The 25,734-nt window shown below is 46.9% G+C and overlaps 1 protein-coding gene across 2 annotated transcripts; it reads right to left on the bottom strand.

The window, feature by feature from the left end:
- Nucleotides 1–625: 625 nt before the first annotated feature.
- LGALS3 (galectin 3) lies at nt 626–24,725 on the bottom strand. 2 transcript variants are annotated; one of them, XM_081865958.1, is made up of 7 exons: nt 24,593–24,642; nt 12,780–12,841; nt 8,261–8,282; nt 6,988–7,374; nt 5,231–5,319; nt 4,148–4,316; nt 626–914 (listed from the first exon to the last, which is right to left on the bottom strand). In XM_081865958.1, the coding sequence occupies exons 3-7, from the start codon at nt 8,276–8,278 to the stop codon at nt 759–761; spliced, it is 819 nt and encodes a 272-aa protein (XP_081722084.1). In that variant the 5' UTR covers nt 8,279–8,282; nt 12,780–12,841; nt 24,593–24,642; the 3' UTR covers nt 626–758. The 2 variants fall into 2 exon arrangements, with proteins under 2 accessions (XP_081722084.1, XP_081722083.1); XM_081865957.1 differs by lacking the exon at nt 12,780–12,841 and having other exon boundaries at nt 24,593–24,725.
- Between the last annotated feature and the right edge of the window lie 1,009 nt (nt 24,726–25,734).

Genomic DNA, 25,734 nt, shown 5'->3' with positions numbered 1-25,734 from the left:
TGATAATGTTAAGTTTGGTGAGCACCACTTTAAAGGCCCCTGGTTCCCAACCCTTTTGGTATGGTCACCCAAAAGTCCAAATTGAATTGGTATCGTTATTCATCAATGTTGGACCTTAGGACTTCTGAAGGTGCCAGTACTCTATCTATACAGTGGTACCTCGAGTTACATACGCTTCAGGTTACATATGCTTCAGGTTACAGACTCCACTAACCCAGAAATAGTAGCTCGGGTTAAGAACTTTGCTTCAGGATGAGAACAGAAATCATGCTGTGGCAGCACATTAGCCCATTAGCCAAAGTGGTGCTTCAGGTTAAGAACAGTTTCAGGTTAAGAACGGACCTCCGGAACGAATTAAGTACTTAACCCGAGGTACCACTGTACTGATAAGTTTTGAAATGTTCCTCCCACCCCCTTCCCCCCTTTGCTTGAATATCTGACGGATGTTTAGCTTTTAAAACGTTACTAATAAAAATCAGAAACCCTCACTCCTAGCAATCCTGCTCAGCTGCATCCCCACTCCAGCCTCCCTCCATTGCCAACACCCTTTCTAACCGTCTGGTGCCCATAAGGACTAGAAACCTGCTTGTGAGGACTTACATATGACACTCAGCCTCTCCTTGACTGGTTCTGTGTATATATATTTTTTATTAAACTTTGCCCTACAAAGCGAAGCCAGCCGTACATCTTTTTAGAAAAATGAAAGCTTCTGTTTTACTGCACGCAGAGTTGGCGTATTAGGTTGCTGCAGCCTTGGGTTAGATGGTTGTTGGTGTGACACTGGTGAGGGTGATGTCTCCATTGATGCACAGCTTGTTGATCTGGTTTAGCTCCTTGATGCGGTGGTTGTACTGCATCAAATGAGCATCGTTGACTGCTATCTTCAGGTGATCCGCTTCACACAGAATCTGAATCTGGAATAGGAGAGGAACCAGGAAAGCAGATTGGTAGAGGCTGTGAGCAGAGATTAACTTAAATTCCAAATTCTTTGAACAGAGCGTGACTTCCTAGCATTCTGGTTTAAGGCTATATTCAACTAAAGTTTACTAAGAGGAAACTCGTTGAAATTAACGGCCATGACTAGCTTAACTTGCATTAATTTTGGTGGCTCTACCCTTGAGTCAAGTCCGTAAACCACTGCTGCAGGCCTAAGCCTGTGGAACTCCCTCCCACTTGGGATTAGGTAGGCAACCTCCTTGCTGCACACAGTAAAGACTTTCTTCTTCCAGCAGGCATTACATGCTGGTATTTAGTTTTATGGTGATTTTTAATTGTTCTATCCTTTTACAGATAGGTAGCCGTGTTGGTCTGCCATGGTCAAAACAAAATAAAAAAATTCCTTCCAGTAGCACCTTAAAGACCAACTGAGTTAGTTCTAGGTATGAGCTTTCGTGTGCATGCACACTTCTTCAGATGTGTGCATGCACACTTCGCATCATCAGAGATCTACAACCTCTCCTGGACAATGACAGTTCTCTTTCTCAAGCTCTGGGAGGAAGACCTTTCATTGCCTCCAGACAGCCCCCCAATCTTAAACAACTCCTAACCCACAATAATACTATAACCAGACTTAACACGGACACTGGCACCAGAGCCTGCAATAAACCCAGATGCCAACTTTGCTGCCACATACACCCGGACAACACCATTACTGGCCCCAACAACATCACACATACCATCTCGGGACTATTTAATTGCTCATCGTCTAACATTGTGTATGCCATAAAATGCCAACAGTGTCCTTCAGCTCTCTATATTGGACAAACAGGCCAGACCTTACGCCAAAGAATAAATGGACATAAATCCGACATCAGGAACCACAAGACAGAAAAACCAGTAGGAGAACACTTCAATCTCCCAGGACATTCTATACAAGATCTCAAAGTAGCTGTTCTATTACAAAGGAATTTCAGAAATAGACTGGAAAGAGAAGCTGCTGAATTGCAACTTATCACCAAACTTAAAACTATGGAGAGACCTGGTTTGAATAAAGACATTGGATTCTTATCTCATTATACATGACAAAGCCATTTTTCACCTTCTCACCCCTTGCTTTTTCCTGTTAGACCTATTGCAGTCGTTAAGAGTCGTCAACAGGCTCATCGCAGCTATCTGCCAATCACCCATTCCCACCACCCTTCTGAGTAATACCCCTCCCCACCTTCTCACTATATAGAAAGGTCCGGTGACTTCTGTTTCAGTGTATCTGAAGAAGTGTGCATGCACACGAAAGCTCATACCTAGAACTAACTCAGTTGGTCTTTAAGGTGCTACTGGAAGGAATTTTTTTATTTTGTTCTATCCTTTGTTATGGTTTGTTTTATGTACCCCTCTTAGAAATGCTGATTAAGCCTTTTTTATATATAAAAAAACCTGTTTTCCTATGTGGAAGAGTCATCACACGGTTAGCTGCTGATGCAATTTTGTACAGTCAAGTCACGTGGAATCCTGGTTCTGGTACAGGATGTGGTAAATGGTGGTTTTACTAAATGTACAGCTCGCTACCCCTAATTTTAAGTTGGAGCTGTAGTTTTGAAGATGACACAGCTCACACAGCAGGAGTTTGCAAACCACTTACCCTCAGTATTTGTTGATTATATAGCATCAAATACGCAAATAATGCATCAAATACGCAAATAAATGGAAAATGAGACTAGAGTTGATAGAGGCCACACACTTGCATTCTCTGAATACTTAAAACAAAAAAGTGTAAATGTTTAATACTGGGTGTTGTGGTCTTGCCAGAAACATCAGGTCGGGAGGCTGGAACCTTTCGTCCAATCTAGGCTGTGGTCATCTTCTGTTCTTACTGCTATAACCACTAAGCAAGACTGCTGCTGAAATGCATATGTTGCTGGCTGAATGATGGATGTTTACTAGAGGTGATGCAGAAATACGGTGGCAGGCTTACGGTGTAATGAAACAGAGTGGTACAGAAGCAGACGTAATTTTTGTGGATTCAGATCAGGTGTGGGGACCTGCAAGTCCTGTGGCCATGCTTTGTAGGGCTGATGGAAGTTGTCGTTCACTGCTTTAGGCACAGCTCTTTGTGGAAATGCGGCAATTAATTTTCATGGTAAAATAAGCTGCCCATCATTAAAACATCAGTTTCAGCCAGTGTTTTCATTATACAGTCATACCTCGGGTTACAGATGCTTCAGGTTGTGTTTGTTCAGGTTACGGACTGCCAAAACCCAGAAGTACTGGAATGGGTTACTTCCGGGTTTCGGCAGTCGCGCACACGCTAAATCACGCTTTGTGCATGCGCAGAAGCACCTAATCGCAACCCGTGCGTGCGCAGATGCGCTGCTGCAGGTTGTGAACGTGATCCGTGCGGGAGCATCCACTGTACAGCACAAACGTTTACCGTATTTTTCGCTCTGTAGGACGCACTTTTTCCCCTTCAAAAATGAAGGGGAAATGTGTGTGCGTCCTATGGAGCGAAGATGCCATAGCCCCGCGACCCTCTCCCGGCTGGAGAGGTGATGCATGGCTATGGCAGGGGCCTCTATAGCCGTGCATCACCTCCCCAGCCGGGAGAGCGCGCACGGGGTTAAAGAAGCCATAGCCCCGCGACCCTCTCCTGGCTGGAGAGGTGATGCACGGCTATGGCAGGAGCCTCTCTCCCCCTCGTTTTCCCGCTCTAAAACAAGGTGCAGTTTAAGGTGCATTCAGGCGGCTACCTTGGAAGCCTGGAGAGCGAGAGGGGTCGGTGTGCACTGAAAGTTCTCCCCCTCTCTGCGCAGCGCCTCCTGCCGCTCTCCAGGCTTCCCCCCGCCATCCCCAAAGAGCAGGTTGAAAGGAACCTGAAGCCTGGAGAGCGAGAGGGGTCAGTGCACACCGACCACTCTCGCTCTCCAGGCTTCCAAGGTAGCCGCCTGAACGCACCTTAAACGGCACCTTGTTTTAGAGCGGGAAAACAAGAGGGGGAAAGTTCTCCCCCTCTCTGCGCAGCACCTCCTGCCACTTCGCTGAAGGGGCGCTGGGCAGAGAGGGGGAGAATTTTTTTTTCTTGTTCTCCCCCCTCTAAAACAAGGTGCGTCCTATTGTCCGGTGCGCCCTATGGTGCGAAAAATACGGTAATTCATTCATCTCGCTTCTGCTTCAGTTAAGAGAGAGAACCCCATTTCCCTGTGGCCCCCTTTACCTTGAAAGGTTTGCCGGCCTCGAAAGGGAACCTGGGTGCCGTCCGGTCTTCCTTCCCCCAGGTGTTATGAAGCATGGTGTTGCAAACAATAACTTTCCTGCCATCCTCATTGAAGCGGGGGTTGAAGTGGAGGGCGATGTCATTGCCCTTCTTCAAATCCACTTTAATGCTGCAACAGGGAGACACAAGCTGTAACCATCTCCTGAGGAATGTCTCAACATTTGATCATAAATCGCACAGCGGGAGCCAGGAATTAAGACCACTGTTATCAGAGTCACAGTGTTCTCCCAGGGTCCAACAAATCCCCTTAAAGAATAATCAATTTATTGCATACAGCCAAAGCTCTTTACAATGTACAGCAGAGGGCAAGAGCAAGGCTTTCCTCTGAAATTGCAAAACCTAAGCTAGAAACATTTTCAGCATGAAAAATGTAGAGCATAAAAATTTAAAATTAGAAAGCATTAACAGAGCTGGAACAGAACTTCTTAGCTGCCAGGGCAAATTTGGCTGATAGGTGTGCAATTTGTAGCTCTTTTTCAGCTGAGAATTTGACTCTCACAGAGTTCCTGGATAGCTTTTCAAATAATAAAAAACACAGTTTTGCAGTCCCTCAGACTTTGAGGGGGCCAGACTATATTTGTTTTGTGAGGAAATGAATGAATTCCTTGTTAGATAATTAATGCCCCACAAATAACCCAGAGATGCATTTTAAATAAAAGGACACATTCTGTTCATGTAAAAACACCAGGCAGGCCCCACAAATAACCCAGAAATATATTTTAAATAAAAGGACACATTCCACTCATGCAAAAACACGCAGATTTCCAGACCGTCCGCAGGCCGGATTGAGAAGGTGATTGGGCCGGATTTTGCCCCCGGGTCTTAGTTTGCCTACCCATGAGTAAGAGGAAGACACCACAGCCATAATTCGGCCCCAAAAATGCAATCCCCTCCTACAGAAAACTGGAACACCCCCCCACACACACACCCCAAATCCCTTTTCCAGCCGCCCAGTGTGGCTGGGGAAACTCAGCCAGATGGACGGGGTATAAATAATAAATTATTATTATATTCCATCTTTACCAGCTTGCCCTTGGATTCACCGTCCCGACAATGGTCAATAAAGTGCGAGGCTGGAGTCCTGCCGGCAGTGGGATGTCACAGGGAACTTTCTGCAAAAGATGGTATAACGTTCAGGGTTTTGGTCGAGGGCAGCGGGTCTCAAAGTGTGTGGCAGGAAGATTCAAGGACAATCACAGGAACGTGAACATTTCAGTGTATAGTATCAAAAAAAATTTTTTTATTATTTGCAGAATAGTGGATAGTTATCTTTCCAAACTGAGAGCAAGAGCGTTGGCAGCCCATTGACTATAGTTCTGCACAGCATAATTGTTGAGATCAGGGATTTTCAAGATCAGAAAAGAGAAAGGCTTCTTTGTGTTAGTTTGTTTGCCTCAAATTAGACCTAATATAAGTTGAGATTACCCAGCACACACCTCTCGCTGAGTTTGTATACACACTTAAGGTACATATGGAAGGGGCTCATTTATAATTATTTTGGGAATGTTTCATGTTCTTACGTAGCTGCATTGTTTTGTACTTTCTGGACGTCTCATGATCATAGTTATGTTCTATGTTATGAATCAAGCACTGCTAGGAATAGTTCCGTCCCCCCCCCCCCATGTATTCCTTATCAAGAGGAAATTTAGTGTGGTGTGAGCAAATTTTTCTTCTGAAAGTGTGGCCCAGAGGGGGCGGGGAGCTTCAGAACCACTGGTCTAGGACCTGGGAGACAACCTCAAAGCAGCTCATAATATATAAAATATAAACAGATCACCAAAATATAGGTAAAATAGAATAACTGTTTAAAGCCACAACTAATAAGTTAGAGAGAAAATAAACCTTGGTGCAATCATCAAAAAATATTATTTTCACAGCAATTTTGGTCAGATGTTTCTCTGTTCTATGGGACCAGAGAGGAATAGAAAACATTTGGGCATAGAAGCGGTATACAAATCAGTATATAAAAGTGGGGTACAAATTAATAATAATGAAATGACTTTGGCTAGTTTAATTTAATTCCGCCAACCCTCAGATCTTTGCCTTAAGCTGCGGAACTCATGCAATAATAATAATAATAATAATAATAATAATAATAATAATAATAATAATAATAATTTATATCCTGCCCTCCCCAGCTGAAGCCGGGCTCAGAGTGGCTAACAACAGTAAAATAATACAGCATTCTATGGAATGGAGTTTTGAGTGGGCAACTGGTTTCCAGGAGAAAAACCTATCTATGGGGAATATTGCAAACTGATCCTATTCACAGCTTCACCCAGGAGTAACTTTTCGTTCTGTGAACAAAGGGTATTTGCTTCCTTTTTTAAAAAGACACAGAACCCTAAATCTTGCAAGCCGCTTTTGATGTTATTGCTTACCGTCAATGCAGTGTATACATTTTCTGAAATTACAGTGGTGCCTCGCAAGACGAAAATAATCCGTTCCGCGAGTCTCTTCGTCTAGCGGTTTTTTCGTCTTGCGAAGCATTCCTATTAGCAGCTTAGCGGATTAGCGCTATTAGCGGCTTAGCGGCTATTAGCAGTTTAGCAGCTTAGAAAAAGGGGGGGGGACTCGCAAGACTCGCAAGACGTTTTCATCTTGTGAAGCAAGCCCATAGGGAAATTCGTCTTGCAAAGCGCCTCGAAAAACGGAAAACCCTTCCGTCTAGCGGGTTTTTCGTCTTGCGAGGCATTCGTCTTGCGGGGCACCACTGTAAGACAGATCAGAGAGAGAGATTTCCTAGCCTAGAGGCACACGCAAACAAACAAGTTTCTCACCAGCGGGCCGGAAGGTGCTCCGGATGGAACGGAAGGTGGGAATCCGGGTGCGGTCGGCTGTGCTCCTCCACCACTTGGAGGCTGTCCGGGGCCAGGATACATGCCGGAGGCACCTGGTGGAACCATTCCAGGTGCGCTGGGAAATCCGCCTGGCTGAGGTGGACCTCCAGGGTATCCCCCACCTGCTTGTGGGGCCCCCGGGTATGCGCCGGGTGCCCCAGGATACGCACCAGGGGCCCCCGGGTATGCACCGGGTGCTCCAGGATATGGGCCGGGGAACGCTCCGGGATATCCTGGGAAAGTGCCGGGCTGATTTCCCCAAGGGTTTGGCTGGGCATTTGGGTTGGCGTTCGGGTTGTTGGCGCCCCCGGACAGGGCATCGGACAACTGTGTAGAGAACAAAGCAACAGTTAGCAAAAATGTATAAGAGGTCCAAATATTTGCTGGAAATGTAAAGAAAAATCATATCTGGTGGTCTTGTAAGGTAATAAAATCATTCTGGGAAATGATATACAGTCATACCTCAGGTTACAGACCCACCAAAACCCGGAAGTACCAGAACAGGTTACATCCGGGTTTCGGGATGTAGAATCACAACCCGTGCATGTGCAGAATCACAACCCGTGCATGCGCAGATGCGGCAGGCTGCATGGATCACGTTCGCAACCTGAGCATCCACTGTATAATGAGATGGGGGGGGGAATTCAAATTAACTTTTGTAAAAATAAAACCCAGAGGTTTTTTTATTAGGAAAGATAGATGCAGATATTCCAAAGGAGCAGAAAAGACTTTTAATTTTGCAGCGATAGTTGCACGGATGCTACTAGCGCAGAAGCGCTCTATCATGCTGCGTGCGTGCACAGAAGCAGCGCTCTAGTTGCAGACTTTTTGGGGTGCGAATGGCACCTCTGAACAGATCAAATCCATAACTAGAGGTACCACTGTAATGTCAAAAATCAATGGGCATCTTATACACAGATAATGCCAAGGGTGGACTGGTGATTGGTTGTTGCCCCCCAAATAGGGGCCGTCTTATACATGGGGGTGTCTTATAGATGAGAAAAAACCCCGATATATAGTTTTAACTGGGTTTTGACTAAACGTGCAATTAAATGTCTCAGCTGAAACCGTGGCTGGTGCTTTCTTGATGATACAGAAAGCGCCCTGCTTTCTCAGGCCCAAATCACGTGAGGTCTCAGGTCACAGCAACAACACTGATCCTTTTTAAAATTGGCATCAAAAGCACTACTGTATCAGGAGAGGAGATACTTACTGAAAAGCCGTCAGACATCTTCCTGAAACAAAACAGAAAAAGAGAACAGGTGAGTGCAAGGTGCATGCATAAATTCCACTGGCCAAATGCAAATCTTGGCAGAACTAAGGGAGCCTTTGTGGTACAATGGATAGGACAGCTTTTGCCAACCTGGTGCCCCTCCCAGATGTTTGCTGGCTGTGGCTGATGGAAGTTGCAGTCCCAAACATCTGGAGAAGCACCAGCTTGATAAAGGCTGGGATTTACTTATTTTTGGGCAAAGAAACAGCTCAGAATCCAGATGTTGCTTTCAAGCGCTCATGTAAATTCACCAGCATTGGAGTGCAAACTTCTTTAAATGTTTACAGAGATACCTCGGGTTACATACGCTTCAGGTTACATACGCTTCAGGTTACAGACTCCGCTAACCCAGAAATAGTACCTTGGGTTAAGAACTTTGCTTCAGGATATCATTGTAAATTTTTACCAGCAATTTATCATCTTGTTTACATTCTTGTGCCCCGTTCATTTAAATATACTCTAATAGTTCTCCAGAAGGTTTATATTTCTCACTTGTCATCCCAATTCCATCTAATTTAGTGGTGCTCAATTATTTATGATCTAGCATCCTTCTTAACATTCAACCAAATTACAGTATTTTTGCAAATACATCTTAAATTTCTTCCAATCTTCTTCAACCCTCTCCTCTCCTCTCCCAGGTCTCGGATTCTGCCGGTCATCTCGGCCAGTTCCATATAGTCTATCAGTTGCATCTGTCATTCTTCCAGTGTGGGTAGATCTTGGGTTTTCCAATGCTTAGCGATGAGTATCCTTGCTGCCGTTGTTGCGTACAGGAAAAAAGTTCTGTCCTTCTTTATCACCCTCTGGCCGACAATACCCAGGAGGAAGGCCTCTGGTTTCTTGGGGAAGGTATACTTAAATACCTTTTTCAACTCATTATATATCATTTCCCAGAAGGCCTTCACTCTAGGGCAGGTCCACCAGAGGTGAAAGAATGTTCCTTCATTTCCTTTACATTTCCAACATTTGTTGTCAGACAAATGGTATATTTTGGCAAGTTTAACTGGGGTCATGTACCATCTATATATCATTTTCATTACATTTTCCTTCAAAGCATTACATGCAATGAAGTTCAACCCAGTGGTCCACAACCTTTCCCAATCCTCAAACATGATGTTATAGCCAATATCCTGTGCCCACTTTATCATAGCCGATTTAACCATTTCGTCTTGTGTGTTCCATTTTAACAGCAAGTTATACATTCTTGAGATTACCTTAGTCTTAGGTTCTAACAATTCTGTTTCCAATTTCGATTTCTCCACCTGGAACCCTAACTTTTTGTCATTTTTAAAGACTTCTTTAATCTGAGCGTAGAGTAGCCAGTCTCGCACTTTATCCTTCATTTTCTCCAAACTCTGCAATTTCCAATTGTCTCCATCTTTTTCTAATATTTCCCAATATTTAGGCTTTGTGGTACAATGGATAGAGCAGCTTTTGCCAACCTGGTGCCCCTCCCAGATGTTTGCTGGCTGTGGCTGATGGAAGTTGCAGTCCCAAACATCTGGAGAAGCACCAGCTTGATAAAGGCTGGGATTTACTTATTTTTGGGCAAAGAAACAGCTCAGAATCCAGATGTTGCTTTCAAGCGCTCATGTAAATTCACCAGCATTGGAGTGCAAACTTCTTTAAATGTTTACAGAGATACCTCGGGTTACATACGCTTCAGGTTACATACACTTCAGGTTACAGACTCCGCTAACCCAGAAATAGTACCTCGGGTTAAGAACTTTGCTTCAAGATAAGAACAGAAATCATGCTCCGGCAACGCGGCAGCAGCAGGAGGCCCCATTAGCTGAAGTGGTGCTTCAGGTTAAGAACAGTTTCAGGTTAAGTACGGATTAAGTACATAACCCGAGGTACCACTGTACTTGCCATTTTGCCTAATATAAAGCATGTTCGCGTTTTCTTTTCACTAATGTGTGCATATTCATAAATACTTTACAGCAGCACCCACACATTACTTGGCTGCAGAAGGGCATTGCAAAATCCAGAATCGCACCAGTTTCAAACGACACATGTTTTTCAGTTCTCTAGTTTTTCAGAGCTTGTGTTGTTTCGAAAAATGAGAATTAGGTAGGTTTGCCTTTAAATGCAAACCAAATGGAATTTCTCCCTGCTTTCTAGCAGCGAGCCATCCAGATCTGCTACCAATTCATTTCCGTCTGTGTTCTGAGTATACACATGATGTTGACTCATCTTGGAACAAGCAGCGAAGACCGCCCAGGAACATATTTCTGGTTTCCCCCCCACTTCTTAACACAAACAGAGCTGTCTTTCGGAGAGGGTACACTCCCCTGAAAGCTGGCCAAATAAAAAAAGAGAGAGACCCACAAACTTCATAGAAAGCCTACAAAACACGCACGAACACGCCCTTTCAAAGAGATATTCAGGGAAATTGCCATAGCATCCACTCTGGGAAAACACACAGCCGTTGTCCGTGGCTTCAGGCGAAAGCTCTGTGCAAATATGATTCACTCAGGCCTCGACACACCCATGACTCAAATCAAATGCTCCCCATTCATGTTAAGAAAGTGTATTTGCCGTACACAGTTTACTTACAATGCACCAACGGCGCATTGGCACGACAAGCACTGCCCTGCTGAAGCCCTTCTCACAACTGTCCTGCGAGGTTTGTGGCAACAGCTCATGCTGCTAAACGGTGACTCATGACTTCACCCCACCCATGACTGATTTGATTAAAAGTATGCTCATTCTAAAGTTTATCCTTCCCTGCCATTAACGATAAGGATAGATTCATGGAGGAGAGAGCTGTCACAGAATCCCTGCGACAGGGTGAGCTCCCGTTGCTCTGTCCCTGCTCCTGCCAACCTAGCAGTTCCAAAGTACACCAGTGCAAGTAGATAAATAGGTACCACTGCGGCGGGAAGGTAAACAGTGTTTCCGTGCACTCTGGTTTCCATCACAGGGTTCCGTTGCACCAGAAGCGGTTTAGTCCTGCTGGCCACATGATCCAGAAAGCTGCGGAAAAACACCAGCTCCCTTGGCCTAAAAGCGAGATGAGTGCCACAACCCCATAGTCGCCTTTAACTGGACTTAACCACCCATGGGTCCTTTACCTTTTCACCATGGAATCATAGAATGGTAGAGTTGGAAGGGACCCTGAGGGTCATCTAGTCCAACCCCCTGCAATGCAGGAATCTCAGCTAAAGTATCTCTGACAGATATTCATTCAACCTCTGCTAAAAAACCTTCAAGGATGGAGAGTCAACAACCTCTTGAGGGAGACCATTCCACTTCCAACAGCTCTTCCTGTCAGAAAGTTCTTCCTGATGTTTAGTCAGAATCTCCTTGAAGTCATGGGTTCGAGTCCTACCATCCAGAGCTGGAGAAAACAAGCTGGTTCCCTCTTCCATGTGACAGCCCTTGAGATATTTGAAGATGACTCTCATATCTACTAGCCACGATGGCTCTGCTCTGCCTTCACAGTTGGAGGCAGCAATGCTTCTGAGTATTAATTATGATACGATACGATACGATAATCTTTATTGTCGGTGTCCCATACAGAAAAGCAAAATTGAAAAAATCTACATCAGACATTAAAAAACCAACATGCCTCCTATCCCAACTATCCCAACCTGGTTAGCCCCCTAAAAATTCTAATACCACATTTTTAAATACAATATACTCCCACAGAGACTACCTTAAAGGTAAAAGGACCCCTGACCCTTAGGTCCAGTTGTGGCTGACTCTGGGGTTGCGGCTTTCATCTCACTTTATTGGCCGAGGGAGCTGGCGTACAGATTTATTGGCCGAGGAGCCGGCATACAGCTTCGGGGTTGTGTGGCCAGCATGACTAAGCCGCTTCTAGTGAACCAGAGCAGCACAGGGAAATGCTGTTTACCTTCCCGCCGGAGCGGTACCTATTTATCTACTTGCACTTTGACGTGCTTTCGAACTGCTAGGTTGGCAGGAGCAGGGACCGAGCAACGGGAGCTCGCCCCGTTGTGGGGATTCGAACCACCGACCTTCTGATCAGCAAGTTCTAGGCTCTGTGGTTTAACCCACAGCGCCACCCGCGTCCCTTGAGGAACCCCCTAATCGCTGGCAAATAATAGGCTGTCAGCAGGCTGTAGGTGCTTGAGAGCCCAGAGCTTTTCTTTAGGGTAATCACCAAGAGACTGTTATGGTCCGCTGATGGCTTTAGCCAATAGCATCTTCTTAGCAGCTGCCTGCTCTTCGAATCATTTTTGCGCCACGAGTATTCAGTACCCTGATGAAGGAAAGTGCAAGGCTTCTTGCCATTCATGGAGCTGGCTGAAGAATGTTCCAATCCCCAGACACCTGGTTATGTTCATATATGTGGCCTGATGACCATTTCTTTTGTAATAAACATTTTGTTTAAAAAGAAAAAGAAAAGAATGGCTGCGGCAACCTAGTCAGATGGGTGGGGTATAGGTAATAAATTATAATTATCATTGGCCTCAGCCGAGGCATGTACCTGGGACTTGCCTGGCACAGCTCGCAGGGTCGTCGTGAGGATAAGAGTCAGTTCAAGGTCACCTAGCAAGATGAAGGAGGATCAGAATTCAGGTCACTCCCCACTCCATCCAATTCCAAGATATTGCACTACCCAGTTTCTGTCCTATTAGGATCTGGCAAGCTCTCTGCACAAGCTCAGCTTCTTCGGCTATGGGAGATCCTGTCCACACACGCAAAAGGTTCCGGGTTCAGTCCCCCAATGGCATCTTCGTAGGGCCGGGAAACCTGAAGCCCCAAGAGCCACCGCCACTTTAAACAGACATGGCTAACGCCAAATAATTCTGTCAGCTGTCATTTGTTAAGGGGCGCTGAACGTTTTCAGGAGACCCCTATTCTCTTTGCAGAGATACGATTCCTAAAGCAGTTTAATAGTCAACCCCTTTTCAAGGGGATCTCTGAAAACTGTAGCTTGGTGACTCCAACTCTGCAAATGGTCATAGTGATTGCAGTTAATAATAATAATAATAATAATAATAATAATAATAATAATAATAATAATATTTATACTCCGCCCATCTGCTTGGGTTTCCCCAGCCACTCTGGGCAGCTTCCAACAAAATATTAAAATGCAATAGCCTGTTCACATTAAAAGCTTCCCTAAACAGGGCCGCCTTCAGATGTCTTCTAAAAGTCTGGTAGTTGTTTATTTCCTTGACATCTGATGGGAGGGCGTTCCAAAGGATGGGCGGCACCACCAAGAAGGCCCTCTGCCTGGTTCCCTGTAACTTGGCTTCTCGTAATGAGGGAACTGCCAGAAGGCCCTCGGCGCTGGACCTCAGTGTCCGGGCAGAACGATGGAGATGGAGACGCTCCTTCAGGTCTACTGGGCTGAAGCTGTTTAGGGCTTTAAAGGTCAGCAACACTTTGAATTGTGCTCGGAAATGTACTGGGAGCCAATGTAGGTCTTTCAGGTTACTGCTTGATGTGTCGTGATTAGTGGCATTCCCATGACATCATCTCTGTGACATCATCAGTGTCTGCCCCCTCCCCAATGACATTACCTTAGGTCTCAGCTTTGAGCCCTGAAATCTTATGATCTGGGATGCTCCTGACATCCCTATTCTCCACCCCAGTTGCATATTACAGTGGTGCCTCGCAAGACGAAAAGAATCCGTTCCGCGAGTCTCTTCGTCTAGCGATTTTTTCGTCTTGCAAAGCAAGCCCATTGACGGCTTAGCGGATTAGCGCTATTAGCGGTTTAGCGGCTTTTAGCGGCTTTTAGGCTTAGCGGATAAGCGGCTTAGAAAAAGGGGGGGAAGGGAAAAAACCCCGCAGGAACTCGCAAGACATTTTCGTCTTGCGAAGCAAGCCCATAGGAAATTCGTTTTGCGAAGCACCTCCAAAACAGAAAACTCTTTCGTCTAGTGAGTTTTCCGTCTTGCGAGGCATTAGTCTTGCAGGGCACCACTGTACTTAATTGCTGCAGCTCTTAAATCAGTCTGATTTTCCCATCAGGCAGACAGACCGAAGTCTGTCTCTGTGTATAGTTTCTTTCATCCTGGACGGGATAGTGAGGATCAGACAGAATGGGGCCTTCAAGAGGCAGAAACTAAATCCCAGGCATGTGGATTCCTGCTTATCTTTAGTGACTCACCTCTACCTGATACCTGAAGGTGGACTTACACTACAGGCACTCTGGAAGTAAACATGCCAGTTACCATACTTGGTACGCAAAGAGTAAGTTTATCAAGACCTTCCTCTGCAATACGAAACAGACTCAGATCTGCCTGCAAACCAGCCATCAACTGATGAAGAAACTCCTGTGCAATTTATTCCAGCTGCAGAACCTAGGTTTTGCGGCAATGAAATTTATGATGATCAGAGTTTTAGGCAAGCGTCACTGAGAAAAGGAATCAGACCTGAAGGTTGCGAGGCTGAACAACCACCCCGTTTAACTGCTACAGCGAAACAGAGAGCCTTCATGCCAAACATTCCAACCCAATTAGGCAATAAAATTAGGATAGGTAGAAGTTGTTCATTAGCCAGCTCTAAACCAGCCCAACGGGACTGGGTGACTTTGCTTTTGTTTTCTCCCTGAGCTTTGTTGCAAAGTTTAGCAACAAATGCCAGTTTAGCACCAACCATGCAAACCGTTTCTCAAAATATGCTTACTGAAAATCTAGCATGTATCATCCTGGCCCTAAGCACAAGGAATTTAACTCTGAGCATGCTTTTATTCTTCCTCCAAGTTCACAACGTTGTGTACTTATTTGCAAGATTAGCTCAGAGAGAAAGGTATTTGCCCCTTGTTTACTCATACCTGCGTGAGCATTTTCTAGCATATTGATGGCCTGTAGTAATAATAATAATAATAATAATAATAATAATAATAATAATAATACCAAGAAACTTTCCCACTTGGTCACCTGGAGACAACTGTGACTCACCAGAGGTGATCAAGAAAACTTAATACAAGTCTATTTAAAGCACAAGTTCATAGAATCATAGACTTGTAGAGCTGAGCAACTCTGCCCAGGAATACAATAAAATTATTTGCAGACAGATGTTGGGCATATCCCTATCAGGGATGCCTTAAAGCAGGGGTCAGCAAACTTTTTCAGTGGGGGCCAGTCCACTGTCCCTCAGACCTTGTGGGGGGCCAGACTATATTTCCGCTTTGAAAAGCGCACATTCTACTCATGTAAAAACACCAGGCAGGCCCCACAAATAACCCAGAGATGCATTTTTAAATATAAGGACATATTCTACTCATGTAAAAACACGCTGATTCCCGGACCATCCGCGGCGATTGGGCCGGATCTGGCTCCCGGGCCTTAGTTTGCCTAAGGTAAAGGTAAAGGGACCCCTGACCATTAGGTCCAGTTGTGACCGACTCTGGGGTTGCACGCTCATCTCGCTCTATAGGCCGAGGCAGCCAGCGTTTGTCTGCAGACAGCTTCCGGGTCATGTGGCCAGCATGACTAAGCCGCTTCTGGCAAACCAGAGCAGTGCACGGAAATGCCGTTTACCTTCCCGCTGGTGCGGTACCTATTTATCTACTTGCACTTTGACGTGCTGTCGAACTGCTAGGTTGGCAGGAGCAGGGACTGAGCAACGGGTGCTCACCCCGTCGCAGGGATTCGAACTGCTGACCTCCTGATCAGCAAGCCCTAGGCTCTGTGGTTTAACCCACAGCACCACCCGCATCCCCATGCGTTAAAGCACCTTATTGTAGGACTATGTGCAATGTCAACCATGGAAAGAACAAAATAAAAAAATTCCTTCCAGTAGCACCTTAAAGACCAACTGAGTTAGTTCTAGGTATGAGCTTTCGTGTGCATGCACACTTCTTCAGATACTTCTTCTGTGTATCTGAAGAAGTGTGCATGCACACGAAAGCTCATACCTAGAACTAACTCAGTTGGTCTTTAAGGTGCTACTGGAAGGAATTTTTTTATTTTGTTTTGACCATGGCAGACCAACACGGCTACCTATCTGTAACCATGGAAAGAACACTGCATCTTTCTGAATATGCTCCTCCTTCCGTCCTCACCGTCCCTCCCTGCAATTACAATGCCCTTTCAAGAACCAAGTCCATGCTGGTGAAGGCAAGCCCAGGCTGCTCTCCTGGAAGCAGAGAATGCCTTTACAAAACACAAATCAGAAGGATCCAAAACTCTGATAATGGCAGCCCTCTTGGAACACCAACTATTTAGACAACAGAATCCCGTTCTGTTTGGGCCTCTGAAGCACCAAACAGGCAATTAACTCTCTTGCCTTCAACACAATTGCAGGCAGCCGAGATCAAAAGGGTTGCATGGTTTTGTTTCTGCATGACTATCTTGCTGTTATTGCTGCCTGTTCTTAATGCTTTCCTTATGCCATTCACCGCGTTGAAAATCTGCCCCATGCTAGAAAACTGGGAGAGGAATGCTAGAATTAAATAAATAAAATGCAGCCTCCATTTCGCTTGAGGCTCATCCACAGGGCTGGATTTAAGTTTGATGAGACCCTAAACTACTGAAGGTAATGGGGCCCTTTATATGTCCAACTGTCCTTTGTCCTTAGGGAGAAGGCCAGCAGGTGGGGCCCATTACCTTACATCAGGGGTCAGCAAACGTTTTCAGCAGGGTCCACTGTCCCTCAGACCTTGTGGGGAGGCTGGACTATATTTTGGAAAGAAAAAAATAATGAACGAATTCCTATGCCCCACAAATAACCCAGAGATGCATTTTCAATAAAAGCACACATTCGACTCCTGTAAAAACACCAGGCAGGCCCCCAAATAACCCAGAGTTGCATTTTCAATAAAAGGACACATTCTACTCATGTAAAAACACGCTGATTCCCGGACCGTCCGCAGGCCAGATTTAGAAGGTGATAGGGCCGGATCCGGCCCCCGGGCCTTAGTTTGCCTACCCATGCCTTACATCATAGGAGCCTACACAACACAAAACAATGTTGCTGTACGTAGGTTTTATTTTATTTGTTTTTTATCTTATATTTTGGAAATGTACATCCAGGTGCTTTTCCTTCAAAAAATTTTGGGGCCCCCAAGAGAGTGGGGCCCTAAGCTATAGCTTGTTTATCTTCTGCGTAAATCCGGCACTGCTCATGCAGCCTTGGTAGCACTGAGCACCATCCATCAGCTTTGGCTGGTGGCCCAGCTGTGCCCCCATCTAGACAGGGACAGCCGAACTTCTTTCGTCTATGCTCTGGTAACCTCTAGGATAGATTACTGCAACACATCATACGTGGGGCTCCCTCTGAAGATGGTTCAGAAACTTCAGCTGGCACAGAATTAAGTGGCCAGGTTACTCACAGGTTACTCATATGACTCAGAATCTGACCCTACCTATAAATGGCTCAGGACCGCAAAACCTCAAGAACTGCATCTCTGAAGTGACCCCGGAGAGAGGCCCTTCATCTGAGGCCCTTCTTGGTGTGCCCTCCTCTATGAGAGGTCCAGAGGGTGGCAACATGAGAGCGGGGCCTTTTCTGCAGTGGCTCCGTTTGTGGAATGTTCTCTCCAGCGTGGCTCACCTGGTGCCTTTGTTACATATCTTTAGGCGCCAGGCAAAAACATTCCTTTCCTCACAGGCCTATTAAACTGGGGCGTGTGTGTAATTGTTTTCATTTGTTACTATGTTATGCATTTTTCTGCTTTTATATTGCAAATACCCTCCCTTTGCCAAGGTGCTTGTGAACAAGATGTGTCCAGACGGATCTTTGTTCTAACCCGGAGAAGCAGTTGCTACATTAGGAGTTTGTCAGTTCAGACCAGAGCTGAATGGATGAAGCCATATTCTGTTGAGTCATGTTCATTGAGCCATCTCTCCCAGTGTTGCTTACTCTGACTTACAGCAGCTCTCAAGGGTCTCGTCTGTCACCCACTACCGTGTACTAGAAGAATCAAAGATCACCCATGTTGAAGTGATGATTTTTCAACTTTGTTGGACTGGTCATGTTGTGCAGATACCTGATTATCGTCTTCCAAAGCAACTACAGTGGTGCCCCGCAAGACGAATGCCTCGCTAAACGAAAAACCCGCAAGACGAAAGGGTTTTCCGATTTTTTAGCGGCTTCGCAAGACGAATTTCCCTATGGGCTTGCTTCGCAAAACGAAAGCCCATAGGGAAATCTCCGGGGACAGCGGGGAACCCTCCTCCCACCGCAAGCCCCGGGAAGAGAGGAGAAGCTGCGCGCCTTCCCCTCTGTTCCCGGACCTGTCCTGAAGGCTTGCGGTGGGAGGTCCGGGAACAGAGGAGAAGGCGCGCAGCTTCTCCTCTCTTCCCGGGGCTTGCGGTGGGAGGAGGGTTTTTCCTCCCCACCGCCAACATTCAGAAGGCTGTTCTGAAGGCTGGCGGTGGGAAGAAAAGCCCTTCTCCCGCCTCCAGCCTTCAGAAGAGTTCCCCGCAGGGCTCCCCAAGCTGTGAATGTCTGCCGCGCGCGAGGGGCGCTCTGCTTAAGAGTGCCCCTCGTGCGGGGCAGCAGGCTGCTATCCGCAGCTTGGAGAGCCCTGTGGGGAAGTCAGGGCTCCCCAAGCTGCAGATGTCTGCCCCTCGTGCGGGGCAGCAGGCTGCTATCCGCAGCTTGGAGAGCCCTGTGGGGAAGTCCGGCAGGGCTCCCCAAGCTGCAGATGTCTGCCCCGCCCGAGGGGCGCTCTGCTTAAGAGCGTCCCTCGCACCCGGCAGCAGGCTGCTATCCGCAGCTTGGAGAGCCCTGTGGGGAAGTCCGGCAGGGCTCCCCAAGCTGCAGATGTCTGCCCCACCCGAGGGGCGCTCTGCTTCAGAGCGTCCCTCGCACCCGGCAGCAGGCTGCTATTCGCAGCCTAGGCAGCCCTGCAGGAACTCTTCTGAAGGCTGGCGGCGGGAGAAGGGCTTTTCTTCCCACCGCCAGCCTTCAGAAGGCTGTTCTGAAGCCTGGCGGTGGGGAGAAAAGTCCTCCCCCCCCCACCAGCCTTCAGAAGAGGTCCGGGGAAAGACTGTCCCCGGACCTGGTCTGAAGGCGGTCTCCCTAGGAACGCATTAATTGATTTTCAATGCATTCCTATGGGAAACCGTGCTTCGCAAGACGAAAAACTCGCAAGAAGAAAAAACTTGCGGAACTAACTAATTTCGTCTTGCGAGGCACCACTGTACAGTGGTACTTCGGGTTAAGAACTTAATTCGTCCTGGAGGTCCGTTCTTAACCTGAAACAGTTCTTAACCTGAGGTACCACTTTAGCTAATGGGACCTCCTGCTGCCACCGCGCCACTGCTGTATGATTTCTGTTCTCATCCTGAAGCAAAGTTCTAAACCCAAGGTACTATTTCTGGGTTAGCGGAGTCTGTGACCTGAAGTGTCTGTAACCCGAGGTACCACTGTACTCTATTCCAAACTTAAAAATGGTAAGTGTAATGCTGGTGGTCAACAAAAGAGGTTCAAAGACTCTCTCAAGGCAAATCTTAAAAAATGTAGTCTAAACACCAACAACTGGGAAACACTGGCCTGCGAGTGCTCCAGTTGGAGAACAGCCTTGACCAAAGGTGTCATGGGCTTTGAAGACACTCAAACTCAGGACGCAAGGGAGAAACGTGCTAAGAGGAAGGCACGCTTGGCAAATCCACACCGTGATCAACTCCCGCCCGGAAACCAATGTCCCCACTGTGGAAGGACGTGTGGATCCAGAACTGGCCTCCACAGTCACTTACGGACTCGTTGTTTATGGAAGACAATCTTACTCAGCTAAGAGTGATCGCTAAAGAAGAAAGAAAGAACTGACGAGGCCATTGGGGACTAAACCTGGGTCCTTCTGCCCCCAAAACAGCCACCTTGCCCCATAGGTATGGGCTCCTCCCCAGCTGGGAGCACCCTGGACGGTCAAGGGCTACAGGCTGTGCTGAGCATCAGTGCTGGGAGGGGCTCAGACCTACAATGCAGAAATAATGCCCAGGGGATTACAGAGCCTCACCCATTTCCAAGCAAGGGAGAACAGAAAAGGGGCCTTCTATTCTCACACGGCTGTCATTTCAAAAGGAGGGATGTTGACATTGTGGCAAATGAAAAAGCCACCGCACAAAAAGCTGGGAGTCACGGGGGGGGGGGGGCAGAGCAGCTGTAAACCAGGAAGTCTCTCCAGAATCAAATCGCACAAACGTTTCCGTTAACTTTTTTTTTTAACCCTCTGCTCTGATACACTGCTTAGATATCTTCACATTTAGCTATCTAAGCATTCTGCAAAATAAAATACAATAAAATACATTTATCCAGTGCTTTCCCCCCTAAAGAAATGTTTAGGGGTACTCTCATTTTCCTACTCATATTGAAATACTGCCCCTCAATGAGGCAAAACTTAAGATTCACAAAATGTTTAGGGGGTATGCGTCCCCCTGTGTCCCTCCAGGAAAAAAGCACTGCATTTATCTGCAAAATAAAATGCACTCAGAAGCTGGCGTCAGGCACGAACACTACTATATCATTATTACTAACCTTTATTTTATTTATTTTATTTGTCTACAGCCCTTCATCTGAAGACCTCAGGGCAGTTAGCAACATAAAAATGCATAATAATAATAATAGTAATAATAATATTTTTTTTTAATTTATACCCCGCCCTTCCCAGTTTAAAAACCAGGCTCAGGGCGGCTAACAGCAAACATAAAACATTGATTAAAATGCGACTTAAAAACAGCATAAAATACAACATAAAATGCAGCATCAATATCAATAAAATTCAAAAATTCATGGGTCATTGGGAGGGGGACCCAGTCAGTAGACATCAAGTGATCACGAGGGCTAACTGGCCAAGTTGGTCCTACTAGGGCAGGGCCAGCAAGGAGACCAGGGAAGAATTTAAATGTGGGGTCCCAGAAAGGGTTTCTTCATAGAAGAGGAAGGGGAAAAGGGAATAGAGGATCAGGCTGAATTCAAATTAAAGGCCAGGTGGAATAGCTCTGTCTTATAGGCCCTGCGGAAGGAGATCAAGTCCTGCAGGACCCTAGTCTTGTGGGACAGAGCAGTCCACCAGGTCGGAGCCATCACTGAAAAGGCCCTGGCCCTGGGAGAGGATAGTCTGGCTTCCTTAGTGCCTGGGACCTTTAAGGTATTCATGGACCTCAGGGTCCTCTGCGGGACATGCCAGGAGAGGCGGTCCCGTAGGTACGAGGGTCCTAGGCACAATGACCATTTCTTCCCATTTTGCTGAGGGTGGCATACTTGCGGTGAGCATCAATGCTTGGATGTAGGAAATGCCACCTTATCGTTACAACAACCCTTCGAGGTAGACTGAGCTGAAGAATGGGTCGCCTAGCATGGGTTTGAAATGGCCAAAGGCAGTTCCTCCCTTTGCTGCTGTTGTTTCTATGATAGTTGGAATACTGTCTTTATCCTGAGCAAACCGTTTTGTACGACTGGCTTTTCGGACTGATGAAGCGTGTAGTGAAACCTGTAATATATCTGGAGAACAGGTCTCCTTTTGCCCAATTTCGTTATTCTCATCGGGGTGGTGGCTTTGATTTGCCTTCCCGTGACTGATCCATGCATATAGCTTTGTGTTTCCGACTCAAGACCCATTGAAGAACATCTCATCCAGTTCAATCTTTGAAAAACAGCTTTGAAAAACATTTTCAGATTCTCCAGTGTGCTACCCTTGCCGTTGTGGCGGCACGGGGTTGCCGTTCTGCGACTGGACTTACGCTACTTGTTGAACGGTTCATTTATCCAGTCTGTATAACGTTTACTGCACATGTAACTTGTTAAGATAGAGTTGTACATTTATCCACTCCATGTTTACAGTATCCCCAGGCTTTGTTTTGCACATGGCACCTTAGTATGTTTGTTGCTTAAATGGTTACAAGTCTATCTCTATTCTAGCTATTATTCTAGTAAATTTGGTTTAATACTTATAAGCCAGTTTGTGGTGTTGTTGTTTTGTTCTATGATAGGTAAAGGTAAAGGGACCCCTGACCATTAGGTCCAGTCGTGACCGACTCTGGGGTTGCAGCGCTCATCTCGCTTTATTGGCCAAGGGAGCCGGCGTACAGCTTCCGGGTCATGTGGCCAGCAGGACTAAGCCGCTTCTGGCGAACCAGAGCAGCGCACGGAAATGCCGTTTACCTTCCCGTCGGAGTGGTACCTATTTATCTACTTGCACTTTGACGTGCTTTCGAACTGCTAGGTTGGCAGGAGCTGGGACCGAGCAACGGGAGCTCACCCCGTCATGGGGATTCGAACCACCGACCTTCGGATCAGCAAGTCCTAGGCTCTGTGGTTTAACCCACGATGCCACCCACGTCCCTTTGTTCTATGATAGTTGCGCCCTAAGAGGAGCCTCCTGGATCAGGCCAGTGGGCCACCAAGTCTAGCATCCAGTTCCCACAGTGGCCAAGCCAAGGGTTCAATGGGAGGGGGTGACCCTGCCCTCCCGTGGTCTCACGCAACTGGCTTGCAGAAGCATCACTGCCTCTGCCCATATAGACGGAAGACTCTCTGCAAGTGTTACTAAACAGGAATCCGGATTGTAAGGCGTTTTGGATCTTGGACATAAACACAGGATATGAACTGCGATTATCAATTACAGCACAGTCACCGCACCCAGCTGGTTCTCAGTATCGGTGCTATGGATTTCTACTGGATGCAGACAAAGCAAATGTTTGCTACCTATAGCTCTGTGGAAAGAGATCGGTGCAGATGTGACCTAACTGAAGGTAAACAGCAACTAGGTTTCTGTAACCATGTTCTATTGCGCCAGAAGTGGCTTAGTCATGCTGGCCACATGTCTGCAGATAAACGCTGTCTCCCTCGGCCTGAAAGCGAGATGAGCGCCGCAACCCCATAGTCGCCTTTGACTGGACTTAACCGTCCAGGAGTCCTTTACCTTTACCTTTTACCTTACCTAAACAGCAACTTCTGAAAGAGACAGAAGAGGCTGTTGCATGCAGGATTAAACTATTCTGCATGATTGCAGAAGCCTTTTCACTGCTTGGCTGCTTGCCAACTTGTGCAAAAAGCCAAATCCAGAGTCACAGTTCAATATTTCTGCACCACTCCTAAATCTGTCCTTTTTTTCTCCCACACACCAACCCCATTCCACGTAGATTTGAGCACAAAACAACCATTACTTTACAATTCTGCGTTCTGGACTTCCACGCTCCTCACTGTGCCTAACACCCAGCCCTGCCCTGCCTCTGCACGAGACACAGAGTCCGACCCACTGCTGGCCAGCTGTAGCGGGATGTGAAAGGGCAACGTGCTGCTGCACCCCACAGCTTTGGGGACTGGCGCCACAGTGCCAGTGGCTAGAGAACAGGCTGGGCATGCAGAAGGTTGCAGGTCTAATCCGAAGCACCTCCGAAGCATGGCTGTCTCCAAATGCACAGGCGGAGCAGAACCAACATTTTGTCCCCTGCTCTTTTGTCTAATCCATGGATAGCTCAGGTGGTTAGACCAGGCATGTCCAACAGGTAGATTGTGATCTACCGGCAGATCACTGGACATCTGCGGTAGATCACTGGTAGATCACTGGCTCCCCCCAAAGAAGCTGAACAACAGTGGCTCCCCTAAAAAAAAGCTCAACATTTTACCTCCTCCCTGAAAAAACTCAACAACTTTGACCCAAATTCCCCAAAAAAGGGGGTAGATCACTGCCAGTTTAAACTCTGTGAGTAGATCGCAGTCTCTAGGGAGTTGGGTTAGAGCATGGATGGGCTATGGGTCTGATCCTGCAGCCTCTCCTTATGTAACTTGCAAGATCCATGCGTGTGGATTTAATATCTGACGGGGATGAATCACCCTCGCAGGGTGGCAGAGCTCCATGCTGCGAAATAGGCTACGGATTCAGTTTGACAAACCCACATATTCAGACGTTGACAGGGGCTGGGGAGGGGGCAGAGGAGACGTCAAAGGCTCTTTTTCTCTAAGGCTCCTTTTTGGTTTGGGCTGGGCTGACCCTGGACGGCTTCTGCAAGCTTCGGAGAAGTCAGCTCTGAGCCAGATGCGCTCTTGGCGGGGGTCTCTTTAGCCAACTCCTCCACGCCCCTCGAGGGCGCAGATGCCCAAACCGGGGGCAGGAGGAGGACCCCTCAAATCTCCGCCGCCAGGAGGTCATCGCAGACGGCGGGGGTTTGGAGCTGGCAAATCCCACCCTCCTGGGCCAGAGACCCCCATCCTCAAAAATCAAAAGTCAGACGGTTCCCCTTTCCTTTTTGGAACCGTCTCTCCACACCGACAGCTGGTTGGGGGGCTGGAGAAAGGAACCCTCCAAAGTGGCCCCATTCTCGGGGTAGCGGGTGGAAGGTCGGCCAACCCCCCTCCCCAAAATCTCCTGGGCCCGATCCTCGACGCCCTTCTTACCTGGCAGGATCCCGTCGAAGCCTCGGACTGAGAAGGGGGAAAGCAGCAGCCGAGACGGGCTCGGGCGGGGCCGGCCAGGCGTCTCATATCCCCGTCCCGGGACCGCCCCGTCGGGTGTCCCGCCCCCAAAATGCCCCTCCCCATCGCCCACGACCTTGCACCGCCTTTTTCTGCAGCCTGGCCCCCATGGGTGCCACCCACACTAGGGCTGCCCCCCCAGCCGGGGTTCCCCTCGGCATCCCGCCCCGTCCAGGATGCCTGCGACTCCCCTACGAGGAAAAGGGGCGGCGGCGCCGACTTTTTGCCTCTAGAGAAAAGGCGAGAGAGAGGACACCGGGGGAAGGTTGCAAATATCTGCCTGGCAGGGAGAAAGTGTACAGGGAAAAGTTTTCCCCCTCCTTCTGTCCTAAGGCTTGAGCTTGGAGACATTCAGGGAGATTTAAGACAGAGAAAAAAAGGCACTTTTATTAGTATGTTAGTACTAATATTTTAGTACTAAGTATTAGCACTGATAAAATATTATTTTATTAGCATTTTAGTACTAAGTATTAATACTTTAGTACTTAGTATTTTAGTACTTAAGTAGTAGCACTGATTTTTACAAATAGTATTTTATTAGTATTTTTGTTCTGAAAATGGACCAGCAGTAGGATGCTTTTGTAACATTAAAAAGGGACCACGGTTATTTCAAGGACATGGATGCCTTAATCAGGTGACATTTTGGCCCCTCACCCACCTACTGTAATAATAAAGGCCTGGCAGCTAATTATTATTATTATTATTATTATTATTATTATTATTATTATTTTATTTATATGCCACCCATCTGACGGAGTTGCCCCAGCCACTCTGGTCTGCTCCCAACAAAATATTTTTAAAAAATAAAACATTGACCATTAAAAGCTTCCCTATACAGAGGGCTGCCTTCAAATGTCTTCCAAAGTCAGATAGTCACTCTTTGACATCTGGCGGGAGGGTGTTCCAGAGGGCAGGTGCCACCACCGAGAAGGCCCTCTGCCTATAGTTTCACGTTTTACTTTTCTGCATGTTTTGCAGTTTTGAATCTCTGCTGGGGTTGGGGTCAGCTGGTTAGAGTGTGGTGCTGAAAATGCCATGGTTGCAGGTTCGATCCCTGTACGGGA

The sequence above is a fragment of the Podarcis erhardii genome, assembly GCF_964252035.2.
Source record: "Podarcis erhardii genome assembly, chromosome: 1".
Classification (NCBI taxonomy): domain Eukaryota; kingdom Metazoa; phylum Chordata; class Lepidosauria; order Squamata; family Lacertidae; genus Podarcis; species Podarcis erhardii.
This window is presented reverse-complemented; position numbering and strand designations above follow the sequence as displayed.